The 14,252-nt window shown below is 37.8% G+C and overlaps 1 protein-coding gene across 1 annotated transcript in view; it reads left to right on the plus strand.

Moving 5' to 3' along the window:
* The window catches only part of LOC150085870 (mediator of RNA polymerase II transcription subunit 13-like), a 554,522-nt gene that overhangs the window by 192,344 nt on the left and 347,926 nt on the right, over positions 1-14,252 (plus strand). The window contains exons 9-10 of the mRNA XM_090374721.1: positions 7,648-7,922; positions 12,275-12,509. Of these exons, the coding sequence (XP_090230847.1) occupies positions 7,648-7,922; positions 12,275-12,509 (510 nt within the window). The remainder of the gene's footprint in view (positions 1-7,647; positions 7,923-12,274; positions 12,510-14,252) is intronic.

Here is a 14,252-nt window from a genome sequence, read left to right on the forward strand (position 1 = left end):
AACTAAAAGATTTTGTAATAATTGAGAGCAAGGATTGATAAATCCCATCCAGGGATGGATGGGATTTATCCAGTTATATTAAAGGAGGCATCAAAGGAAATAAGCAAGCTCGTAGCCATTATTATGAGAGCATCTCTGAATTAACCGGAGGTCACCATGGACCAGAGATGTGCGAATGTATTACTAATTCACAAAGGGGAATCAAAGGGATGATGAGTAATTGCAGACTGATAGTTTCACTTCTGTTCCAGGGAAAATAATGGAGTCGATGGTTAAAGAAGCATTGAAGAATCATCTAGACAAGACTGCAGTTACAGTTGACACAGCATGGGTTTTTATTATTATTATTATTATTATTAGCCATATGGTGCAAAGAAGCCTGAGGCTTATGCTGCACCAGCCAAAAACAAATTCCCGAGTTACCCTGAGAGAGAGAAAGAGAGAGAGTAGCAGCAAGGAATCACCAAGAAAGAGAAGAATGGTGATATCCAGCTCAGGACCCTGGGTTTGCCAAGCCCATACTCACCAGATGTGAGCCCCTGGGGTTTCTTAAGGGGAAGTCTCGTCTGACCCACTTAATTGGATACTACGATGTTGCCACTAAAGAACTGTATGCAACAAATAATTTTGATATCATGTTCTTGGATTTCAGGAAAACTTTTGATACTGTTGCACCTTAAACACTTCTATACAAATTGGAGCAACATGGCATTAAGAGTAAGCTGCTGCTATGGATAAAGGGATGGTTGAGTGGGAGAAGACAGACAGCATTAGCATTATCAAGGGCACATGATGCAAGAAAGCAAGCTTATAAAGCATCAGCCAAAAAACACACAACACACCCTTCTCATTTCACTCATCCACTCACTCCAAATGTTTGTCTGGTTCTGCCTTGAATCTGTTTAAGCTATCAACTTCAACAACAGATGGAAGTTTATTCCAGCAATCAGACCTCCGCTGGCTAAAGGCAAACTTCCACACATCTATCCTACAACTGTCTTTCCTCAATTTGAATTTATGCCCTCTCAGGCAATTATTCTGAGCAAGAGGAAGAATCCATCAGCATTGTGCATGCTCAAACCATTCAAGGCTTTATACACCTCAGTCAGATCACCTAGCAGGTGCCTAGTCTCCAGACACTAATTTGCAAAATTTAAGCCTTTCTTCGTAAGAGCAACCCTTTGTTCCATTCACTAATCTTGTTGCCCTTCTCTGTACTCGTTCCAACAGCTCTACATCCTTCTTAAAATGAGGCCTCCAGACCTGTATACAGTACTCAAGTTGCGGTCTGACCATTGCCTTATACAAGGGGATAATCACCTCCTTATCCATGCTATAAAAATTCCTGTATATCATTGACAAGACCCGTGAGCTACTCTTGCAGACGGTCTGCACTGGTCAGAAAACTTCATATCTGCCTGCACAAATACCCCCAGATCCTTTTCACTTTTGACCACTGTCAGTGTAGTACCACACTGTTGATACGTTACTCTGGGATTACTGCTGCCCATATGCAGTACTTTTCATTTGTCAGCTGAGAGGCAGTTACTGCCTCAGCCCATTTGCTGATCTTTTCTAGATCCTTTTGCAGCAATGTACTGTCATTAATGTCATTAATGACCCTGCCAACCTTCGTATCGTCTGCAAACTTGGACATTAATCCTGATATGCCATCATCAATATCATTAATAAACATAGAAAACAACAATGGACCCATCACTAAACCCTACGGGACTCCACTAATAACTTTAGTTCACCAAGGGCAGTGTCCATTGATTACCACTCTCTGTCTTCTCGCACTCAACAATCCCTTTATCAATAGCAGCAATTTGCCTCCAATGCCACACTTCTCCAATTTGTGCAGCAGTCTTCCAAGTGCAACAGTATCAAAAGCCTTTCTAAGATCCAAATATATGATATCATAATTATTCTTTGCATTCAGTTCTTTTGTGACTACATCATAGTATCCAATAAAATTGGTCAGACAAGACATCCCCTTAACAAACCCATGCTGGGTCCGAGCTATAATTGAAGCCTTGTCTAGATGATCCTGCAATGCTTCTTTAACCAGTGCCTCCATTAATTTCCCTAGAAGAGAAGTTAAACACAGGTAATTACAGACCTGAGGTCTGTAATTACCTGTGTCTCCCTTTGATCCTCCTTTGTGGATCAAATCACTTCTCCAGTCCAAGGAAGCTCTTATAATTATGGCTAAGGGTTTGCTTGCTTACTTTCTTTACCACCTCCTTTAATATAACTGGATAGATTCCTTCCATCCCAGGTGCCTTTCTTTTGTTTATCTTCAACAATTTCTCCTCCACTTTACTCTCAGTTATTACAAGATTATCTAGCTTACTGCCAGAATTGAATACACCTCTGGCATTACCCTCCCTGAATAATTCCTCATGTGTGAATGTTGATTCAAAATATTCATTCAGTTTGTTAGCTAAGTAAAGAACTCTTTGCTGTTTTTCTTTGCATCCTTTGCCAAAGATTTCTCGTAACCTGCCTTCGCCTGCCTAACCTCCTTTGTAACTTAGTTACAAACCAGCTTATATCTATCATAGGCTTCTGTGTCACATGTTAATTTATATGTATCCCATGCATTTTACTTCTCTGTCACATGTCTAATTAGTTCATTTGACATCCATTTAGGCCTAAATCTTGAACAATATTTCTTTGAATGCTTCCCATTTTGTATTTGCTGTTGGTAATATCATCAGTTGGTTCCACTGTATAGAATTTAAATACTGTCTCAGACCACCGTTGTCACCTTTACTAAAGCAAAAACCCTTTCCTTTACCCTTGATGGTAGTTACCTCTTTAAGTTAATCCCACTTCAGCACACTGTTATCACTGCCACCTAGTGGTTCCTTTATCTGCTGATTCTTCATGCATGAAGAATCATTACTGATAATCAGATCAAGAGAATTACTCCCTCTAGTTTCCTCCCAAACATGCTGCTGTAGAAAACAGTCATCCAATAAATCCACAAAAACCTTGCTAGTGTGTGAGTGACCAACCCACAAATTGCAGTCAATATCCGGGAAATTAAAATCCCCATTATAAGACACTCTAATTTACTGGCCCACTCTATTTCTCTGCACAATTGCTCATTATACTCATCAGATTCATTAGGCCTATAACACACACCTACTCTCATTTTTCCTTTCCCAGTGCTTATGTCACACCAAACAGACTCAACATTGCATTGTCCACCAACATCAATTGGATGCACCTCCTTAGATTTTATGTGTTTCTTTACTAACAGCATAACCCCTCCTCCTCTGTCTATCCTTTCTGTACACATTGTACTCCCTAAATTCCAGTTCTGCACTTCTTATTTCTATGTGACACCATGTCTCTGATATTCCAACAATATCTGCCTTTGATGTCTTGACTACACTTCAAGCTCATCGAATTTATTAACTATACTCCTAGCATTGGTGTACATGCAAGTATACATGCACCTGTTTCTACTCTTAGTTACCCTAACACAGCCCATGTATTTACTTGTTCCACTATGACTCCCAGCAGTCCAGGAAATTCCCATTGCCTTGCTTTCCAGGCTTTTGCCCAATTGCATTTCAATAGAAGTAGTGCAAGAATCACTTTTACCTCTGCCAGCGGCTACTGTTAATCTATTAGTACGTGTATTCCCCCCAAGCTAGCAGTTTTCCGACCCCACCTAACTCTGCCTCGATAGCATCAGCAAATGAGAGTGGTAATCAATGGAGACTGCTCTTCATGGACTAATGTTATCAGTGAAGTCCCCCAGGATATGGAATTGGGCCCATTATTGTTTTCTGTGTTTATCAGTGATATTAATGAAGGTGTATCAGGCCTTAACGTCCAAGTTTGCAGACGATACGAAGGTTGGCAGGGTTGTTAATGACAAGTTGTGCAGATTGGCTGAGAGGTGGCAACTGAGGTTTAACATTGACAAATGCAAAGTACTGCCTATAAGTTGCAGTAACCGGAAAGTAATGTACCAACTGTGCGGTACTACATTCGGGGTAGTGGAGAATGAAAAATACCCTGTTTCATTGTTCAGGTAGCCTGCCAGAACAACCAATGGAATCTTGTTCCATGGTCTGTTTGGTCTTGTCCATGATTTACAGGAATTTTGCTAGCAGGGATAAGGAGGTAATTATCCCTTTATATAAGGCAATGTTCAGGCTACACCTTAAGTACTGCATACAGGTATGGAGGCCTCATTTTAGGAAGGATATATAGCTCTGGAATGAGTACAGAGAAAGGTGACGAGATTGGTGAGAGGAACAAAGGTTTGCTCTAACCAAGAAAGACTTAATTTCTGAAAATTGCATCACCTGGAGATTAGGCACCTGCAAGGAGTGATCTGATTGAGGTGTATTTATTTTTTTTCTCCTGTTTTTGAAATTTTCATTAAGTAGGGGCCCGAACATGTTCTTTGCCTCCAGGCCCGAAAAAGTGTTGCTATGCTACTGATTGTTAACCAACTTGATGGCACTTTTGTCAGAACAGCAAAAGAATGAAGTCAGTCATTTGGAAGAGGTGATTGATCAACCCAAAGGTTCCATTGTAAAGATGTTTAACTGAGAGTCTAACAATCATGCATTTTGCAGATGTATTCTCTTCTGCTTCTTCATTGAGTACAAAATTAAAAATGAGATAGATGACTTATTAATTTTCTTATGTTATTAATTTTTGGTTTTCAGTAACCGTAATTTTTTATCTTAATTTTACTTTAATATAAACTAATCCAACTGAAGTTAACAAACTTTATGAAAATAATAATTAATACTAAGGCTAAAACACTTGTACCATCACAAAACACCAAAGTGGCAAATTGACTATTTCTCATATTTGATTACAGCTATATGCATGTTTAGATTAGTTTATATTAAACATTAAAAGTAAAATTAAGGTAATTAAAAACCAAAAATTATTAATTTAGGAAAATTAATAGGTAAAACAATCTAATTTTTAATTTTTTAGTTGCTGAAGAAACAGAAGAGAAAATATCTGCAAAACATATGCCGAGTGCTTTAATTTCAAGTAATTTGATTTGGTTAAGATCACCAGTATTGAACATTTTTCCAAAGTTTCTGCCGGTATTCATGATGTCCTTGCCTGCTACATGATTATACAGAGTCCAGGCACAATATTATAACCCCCCACCCCAGTGCAAACATCACAAATGCCTAGCAAATCATATAGCGCATGTGTCAAGTTCACACACTGCAAGCATATAAGGCTTGATGTTCGGCATCCGTGAACACAGTAACATCCTCTGTCATGGGCAAAGAATGCCACCTATCAGACCTGGAAAAAGGCACGATCGTCGACTATCAGCCCAGGGGTGCCAGCATTTTCAAAGTCTTGGAAATGCACGAGCATTTCCAAGACTAATCCAACTGAAGTGGTGAAAGTGTATCAAGACTGGATGAATGGAACAGTTTTGACGACCTGACGTACCAATTGTGGAGCCCCATGCGCCACTGATTCCAGAGGTGAACATCAGCTGAAATGGTTGGTCGGGACTGATTGGTGCGCTACTGTTGCTCAACTTCGTCCAAATGAACCGTGGGGGCCACCAGAAAGGTCTCCCACATGACAGTGCAGTAGACGCTTGGTGAAAGTACTCATGCTGACGGCGGTTCATCGCAAACAATGCCGTCAGTTTGCACATCAGTACCGACACTGGACCCTAGCCTAGTGGCAACGGGTGGCCTTTCTCCGATGATTCACAGTTTCTGCTCCACTGAGCGAATGGATGATGGCATATTAGGCGTGAAACTTCCGAGAACAGACACCTGGACACGATTGTTGGCAGAAGGCAGGCTGGGGGAGGGGATTATTGTCTGGGCAATGTTTTCATGGCATGGCTTGGGTCCGCTGATACCTCTGGAGGTCACTCTGAACGCAAGTGGTTACCTGTCGATCGTCGCCAATCGGGTACACCTGTACATGTTGACTGTGTTCCCTGGGGTGATGGTATCTATTAGCAAGACAATTCTGGTGACATGGCATGGCATGTCACCAAAATTGTCTGTGAATGGTTTGAGAAGCACGACGAAGACTTCAAGGTACTCCCTTGGCCACCGAATTCCTCGGATCTTAACTCAGTTGAAAATCTATGGCACCACCTCGATCGACACATCAGACAGATGGATCCTCCACCAAGGAACCTACAGGAACTCCAGGGTGCACTGCAGTTTACATGGTCACAGATAGCTCTAGAAACCTTCCATGGACTTATTGAGTCCTTCCCACGGCGGCCGGCTGTGGTGCATGCTGCAAAAGGTGCATATTCTGTGGATACTAGGTAGGTGGTCATAATGATGTGACTGGATCCTGTATATGAGGTGTAATAAAGAAATTTGAAGACTGAATTGATATTTCATAAATGATACTTACTGGCTATTGGATGTATCTCCTTCGAAGTAGCCTCCTTGACACTGTATACATCAGTACGATCAACTTCTACAGTTTCTGGAAGCATTTTGAATAACTTCCTCCATTCGTGAAAACCTGACCTATAAAACTCTAAATTTGGAAACAAAAGAAAATCACAGGATGCTAAATCCACTGGCAGATGGGGGGGGGATCACACCGATGGGGTGCTTCACAATAATTTCTTGAATGGAAAGCTCTAAGTATGCAAGGATGTTGTCCTAGTTGAAGCACTACTTCACTAAAGCCACTTTTCTTGGTGTTTTCTTTGAACAGCATCATGCAATCACTGTAGAACTGTTTTGAATATTCCTGGCTTATTGTTTGACAGTACAGGACAAATTCATAATGAACAATGCTCAGAGGTCAAAAAGATAATAAATATGATCTTCACATTTATCGAGATTGTCTTTTTTTTTTTTGGACCTTAGAGATGATGAAATGTTCCATTGAGAAAATTCATTTTTTTTCTCTGGGTCATAGCTGTCCACCCATGATTTGTCATCAGTAATGATGGAAAAAACGAAGTATGAGTCAGTTGCAGCACATTAATGAAGACACTGGCATGCAAGAATCATAGTCTCTGTGATAGTCAATGAGGATGTGAGGAAAAAACTTGGCTGAAAAGAAAACAAAATTGTTTTCCCAAATATTGCGTTAATATTGGTTGCATATTTCATGAAGTTAAAATTCTTGTCTGATATTTTTATGTTAATAACAGACTCATTCAAAACTTCCTAATAAGCCAGTATCTCACCACAAAGGACACTATCAATTTTAGTGCATTCAGTTTGACGTTTTTGTACCTGAACGTTTATTGTAATATCTTAGAAGTATCATGCATACATACATAAATGTAAATGTGTGATTTATGCATTATACATACATATGTATAATGCATAAATCTTTCAGTAAGATGTAGTATGCATGCATATAAGAGATAGATAGGCCTTATTTATTATTTATATTTTTTTAATTCTGTTTATATCATAATGATTTCTGTAATGGAACTTAATCGTCCCCTATACATTATCAAATTTTCGATGCTAAAAAATACTCAAATCCAACCAACTAGCTATTTTACATTCCACGTCTTGTTAACCATTCTCTATTTGAACTTGCTAATTGTGATAATCGTTTGCATACTTACTCCTCAAACTTCATTGCCATACCTTATATGTATTAAACTCTCTTTAACTTTTATTCTAGATGATGTCACCATACCAATCTTCTGTTCTGTTGGTGCCTTCCAGTTTGGAAGGAAAAACTTTGTCTGAGGATTTTCCAAATAATGAGTTTGCTTCATCTGGAGGACAAACTTACAAACCACAAAGTTTAGATCTCATCCATTCTGGTAATGTACAGGAATGCTCTCTGAATCTCAAGAGGCCATCGTTGCTGTCACATTGTCATGAAGATTTAAATGAAGAATTAGTTATGACTGGATTGCTTTATGATTATGGATCTTTCAGTGGACCCATATGGTATGTATTGCAAAGTCTCTGTAATCTAATTTTTGCCTATTCATATTTCTTAATCAGTATTTATTATCTTATACATATGTCTTACTGAACAGCTGATCCTGAGACTTCACTAGGATTTCTCTAGGTAGAACTTATTAGCTTTCATGGCTTAGTTGGTGAATCACAAATCTGCTATCTTTTCTGGCATTCCTAGATTTCTGGAAATGTTTTTTACAATTTACAGAAAGTTTAGTTTTCTGTTAGATTTCAGTCAAGTTTTGGTATGTTTTTTTAAATACTTCAAGCGGTGAGTGGAGGCACTGCTCATCTTTTCTACAGCATATAGAAAACACACAATATACTTGTGGTTTGGAGTTTTTGATGTGTTGCGATGTTTCTGAACTTGATGGGCTGTTGAGGAATTTGAGATGGACTCCAAACATTTCAAGATTGCTTTAAAAAAATTTTACTGTATATATTTTTAATGGTTAAAGTATATAGATAAATAGTCCTTTATAGTTTACAGATAGATAATTTTATAAAAATATTGAGAAAAGCTGGCTTGTTGGGCAGTAACACTGTGTTTATGATTTCTGCTCCTTGTATATTTATGTCTTTTCTCTCAAGTTATGTTAATTCTCTAATAATTGCCCTTTACTTACCCCAAATTTTATTTATTTTCTCTGATTTTTTTTTTTTTTTTTGGGTCTGAACCTTACATATTGGAATCAAAAAAAAATTCTTCCAATTCTCAATAATTCATGAGTGAATTGTTTGTAACACTTCACTGTTTATTGCATTAGAAAATAACATTGCAGAAAATGGTCTTGTATAATCAATATTTGTAGAGCACAGAATTTTGAAGTATGGTAGAATATCTAAAATTGATTTATCCATCCTCCTCATTATTCATTATTAGAGAAATGTGATTGTGTTTTCATTCTTGTCAAAAAAGACACGACAGAATTTGACTATTCATGAGTGGCTGAATTCCATTCGGTTCATTAGTCTGTTTTGGTTTTAAAATGTAGAAAACTGTCATTGCTGTTAACTGACTTTTAGCACAGATTTATTTGGTGGGAGTAAAGAAAAAAGTGGATGAGACAGTTTTAAAGTGTTCCCCATTAAGAGAATAGCAAAAAGATAGCCCATCTATATTTTCATGTTTCAACAGATATGAGGCAAGGGTGAAAATTTCCCAGACTTATTCAGTACTAAAGACTGGACTAACCTTAGTAGGTTGGGGTTGTTATCTACTGAAATCACTGCCAAAGAATTCTTGAGTTCCGATTACTTTCATTACCATCTGTAATTCTGTCTGGATCGCATAAATGTCATCAAATCACTATCCTTTGAACTGCAGTCTTGGAGAACAAGAAGTCCTGGTCCACAAACAAACAAACAAGTTTCTTTCTTCTTTTTGTTAAGAGAGACAAGACACTCTTTATAGTGATGCACTACATATTCAGATCTTCAGTTAAAATGTGCTGGCATGCATGCCTCTGGTACAATAAGCACAACGGCACTGTTCATGTTATTAACAGTACATTGTCGTTGTCCTCTATATAGCAGCTAAGTCAGAATGATATATTGTTGTCTAGCACTCATTTGAAGAGGTCTGGGCTTCATTCCCATTGCCTGAAATAATTTTTAGTCCTTTTAATTTGAGGCTGTAGTTAGCTGATTTCAAGTGGGTGGAGGAATGGGTTCCCCACAAGTTATGATAGGTTTTTCAGCCTGCACAACCTGCAAATTTGCCTGTGAACAAACAGTTCTAGAGACAAATACACATTCAGATATCAGCAACAAGTTCCTGTGCCATTAAATAATAATTTGGAAAACAAAGAACATACTTGTCAGTCTTGATGGATGATTTGGTGCACATCTTTCTCCACATTTTTGTCAGTCTGACTTGACAATGGATGACCAAAATGCTCCATATCTTCAAACCACATATCACCATGTTTGAAGATGAAAAAAAGCAACACCAACCTTTACCTCTTTCAAAATGTCAACATTTCATAAGTTTCTGAAGCTGTTTTGCTGAGTTTAAAGCAGGACAGTGTCTTTGCAACCTCACATGAACCATTTCACTAATAACATAATGCAAATGCACTGAACACACATGTACCTGCCTCCACTGGCCTGCCCCTTTGATACCATGCATGTTGGATGAAAAGATGTTGTTGACGGCAAATCCGTACAGGACCATACACAGTGTGAAGTAAATAACGTGACTCATCCGACCGGCACACCTTCTTCCAGTCTTCTAACATCCAACTTGCATGCTCTTTGCACCAGGCGAGTCTTTTACGCCGATAAACCTTGGTTAGGAGAGGATACCGTAGGGGTTGTATGCTGGTATAGCCCATACGTGCAAACGTGCATCACATGGTCATGCCAGATATTGTTCCGGGTTGGCCCATGTTGTATTGGGTAGTCAACTCTTCAACAATGCGCTCCTGTTCGCCTGTATGAGTCATCGGACCCCGCACTAATCTTTAACTTCAACCTTCCGCTGGCCTTTGCAGTTTTTCCATCTGGTCATTTTTGAATATTTTGACGCCAGTCCTGGTACACTTTAACTACGGCGGCTCTCGAACACCCCACCAGTTCAGCTGTTTGGGAAATCAAGGCACTAGCTCGTCAAGCTCCCACAATCTATCCTTTATCAAAGTCCGATAAATCCTTCCTTTTATCCATCACGCTCGTAAATTTACTACCTACTGAATCACCCACTGAACCGTAGCATAGATAAGCTGTCTCAGTAGTAGTAAAACTACTGAGACAGCTTATCTATGCTATGAGGTCGACTAACTGTGCACTCTCGTAACTCATGTGGTCAGTGGGTCGCATTCACTTTTCATAAGGGTGGTCATAATTCAGTGATCACTCCGTGTATATACACATGTTGTAGTGATTGCCACTTGCATCTTCCTTTCTACATCATTACTGTTATAAAGAAGAGACTTTTTGAAATTGCATCACAGGTTAATAAAATAAAGAACTTTGAGGTTGAATTATATCTGCATTGAAAAAAATGAATTTTAAGGAACTGAATTAAAATCGTGAAAATTGTAGCCATCTGGTTAATAATATAATTTTTTTTTTTTTTTTTTATGAAAACCCCAAACACGAAAGGTATCAAAACCTATAGTACTTAGTACCGTGCATGGGTTGAAGGAGAAGTATAGGGGGGGGGGGGGATGCCGGAAACTTTGCTCTAGAGACTAAACATGGGTTTCACCACTTCAAGCCTCCAATAAGCAAAGTGGTGGTATTTCACCGGTTGATGAAAGTCATCTACCACCTGCATTTATCCATATAAAATCTTTATTCTGTTGTCATTTTACGATTAAACTTATATTCAATAACATATGTTTTATGTTTTGAGTTGTTTTGTTTTTTACCACCAATTTCTTGTTAGTGCTGCACAGTTAAATGATGTGTTTAGCAATAAAGTGTCTTTTTTTTTTTTTTTTTTTTTATATATAGCAAGAGAACTTATGGAGATAAAGAGTCATATGAAGAAGAGTTACAATGAGTTTTAATAGAGAACTTGTGTTGAAGCTGTTTGTGCAGGGCACAAACAGCTTCAACTTCTCCAATAACCATTACCAATTCCTTAATAAAATGATGATCTCCAGGTAATTCTCCAGTTGGGCAAAGATAACTTAATTGATTTCAATCCTTCCGAAACTGAGTCCTCTGTTATATTTTCCAAAAAAGGATTCTTCGCCCCTATGCTTATCTTCAATGACACTTGGATATCTAGAAAAGATTACATATTTCTATTAGGGATTATCCTGACTTCTAATCTCTCTTGGCATAAACACAACACAAGTAGTGCTCCCTCTGCATCTAAAAATCTGGGTTTTCTCTTTCTGAAAATTGCAAGTTCACCCTAGCATGGAATATTGTTACTACATCTGGGGCCTTGCCTCAATAACCTCTCTTAGGCCTAGATTCCCTTCAAGAATAAATGCACATAAAGAGATTTGATCTAAAATTTAACTATGAAGGTGCATGCTTTTATAAATTAATATATACTTCAATACATTTAATCTCAGAGAAATAAAAAATGCTTTGTACCTGAATTAGTGGGATGGTTTGTTCATATTTTGTAACCCCCCCCCCCCCACAAAAAAGTGTGCCCTTCAGGAGGGTGGTGCCCCACTTTTGGGAGCCTTTGTTTTAGAGCATTAAAGTCAGTATAAAGAATGACAGAGTGAAAGGAAAATGCAAATTTTTGTCTAAACCATTGTATTTTTCTGAAATTTTATGATTTATATTCAGCATTCATCTACAGTCAGTTATCAGTGTTCTACAAGAATACCTGTAAGTGTTTAAAACATGTAATATCTGAATTTCAGGAATGGCATTCCTTCCAAAAGAAAGTGCCTAAGGTTGAGTTTACCCAGAAAAAAGGATTGCAGTGGAGATTTGTTTTCACACTACTTATCAAATCCATATAGAGAAAATATGAGCCAAGTTACTGATGGCGATATTTCTGTCAAGCCCAAAGACCCATATGAATTTAATGATGAATTTGATGAAGAATGTCCATCGGAGGGCAGCTTTCGGACAAGAATGGATATATTTATTAAAGTAAGTGGTTGTTTTCTAATTATGTTTAATTTTAACATAATGATTAAAGGGCTGACATGGAGCAGAGTACTTTATTTTGAACCAGTCATTTATTTTGTTTAGTTTGATCTGCTCATTTAGGAGTACATGATTTTGCTAATTCTTTCTTTAATTTTTTTTTATTTTTTTATTTATTTTTATTTTTTTTTAGAGGTTAAACGATGAAGGGTTAAATTTCTGTGTGATGTAGAGGTGTGCAATTCAACTGTATTCTCAAATTGTAAAAATGTGTTTTAAAAACAATTGCTCTCTTTATTCAACATGAATAGTATATTATGTGGAGTACTACTAATCAAAGAAGTTTAATAAAGACACTTTTCCATATGAAATTTTTTAAAATAGTTTATTTGTATAAAAAAGGTACAGTTAAAAAAGGTTTATTGGTACAGCAGAGACCAAACAGGAACCATAACTAAATAAAATTGGCTATATTTTGAAATTCAATGTTGAAATTTGACCTTGATTTTTGGGTTCTATGTTCAAAGAGAAGGTAATGAAGGTCAACAATTGGTCAACAGCATTGTTATCGTAGGAGTTATATTAAATCCATAAACTATAAATATATAGCAATACAAATGCGATATTGTAATATAATTGTATTCATGGTACTTAACTTAAAATAGCATGGTAAGTATTATTGTCATGCAATGTGGATATAGTTTATCTGGTACTCCTGGTAAACTATACTTGTTATTCTGGTATATTATACTTGTATCTTATAGTTTTATGTGGTATTCATAAATTTAGATTAGATTGATGCCTCAGATTTCACGTCCTAGTTCATTTGACAAATAAACGTGGTCTCAGTTCTAATCTCAACAGTGTACATTTCCACTTACAGTTTGCCAAACCCCATGTACTTTTTCTGACAGAATCTCAGTTGATTCAACTGCTCATCTCATTTGCCCAAATTATTCGCTGTATGATTCCTTTCACCTCAGAGAATCTCCTCTTTTCAATCTTCTCTGGCTTAAAATCTGTCTACGTCATTCTGTCAAATTCATCTGTTGTCTCTACCTTTCTCCCAATTCCGCTAATCAGTTGGAACTCTGACTTCCTCTCTTTGGAACTTGATTTCTCCAGTCCAACTTTCCTAACAGTGAGGTAATTTTCTCTGGCAATTTTAATGTTCATAACTCCAGCTGGCTTCAGTTTTCTAGTCACACAGGCCCAGCTAGTCGAGTTGCTGAAGCTTTTGCAGTTACTAATGACCTCACACACATTGTTCATTTACCTACCAGAATACCAGACAATCTTTAACCATAAGCCAACATGCTTGATCTTTTTCTCACAAACAACCCCTAAGTACTCGTCAAAGTGAGTGGTCCTTTAGGCACCTCAGATCATAACTTGTTGATTGTCTCTTCTCCCACGGAGCCCTAATAGTAGCCTAGCATTCATGTCTCTTGCCAGAGCTATTGGCCACAACTTTGGCCCTTCTCTGCTACCACCTCTGTCAAAACCAGATGGTTCTATTGCTGCTTCAACTAAGGATAAAGCTGACCTGCTATCATCCCATTTTTCTTCCAACTCATGTATTAATGATCTTGGTAAAACACCTCCCATTCCCAGCATGCTCCATTTAATGCCTGGTGTGGTCTTCTGCCAAAAGGATGTCAGAAGGATTTTGATGAATCTTGATGCTAAGAAAGCTCCAGGTCCTGATGGTATTTCTCCACTTGTTCTCAAAACCTGCACTTCTGA

The sequence above is a fragment of the Mastigoproctus giganteus genome, chromosome 5 (genome assembly GCF_048544385.1).
Source record: "Mastigoproctus giganteus isolate SK-2022 chromosome 5, ASM4854438v1, whole genome shotgun sequence".
Taxonomy (NCBI): domain Eukaryota; kingdom Metazoa; phylum Arthropoda; class Arachnida; order Uropygi; family Thelyphonidae; genus Mastigoproctus; species Mastigoproctus giganteus.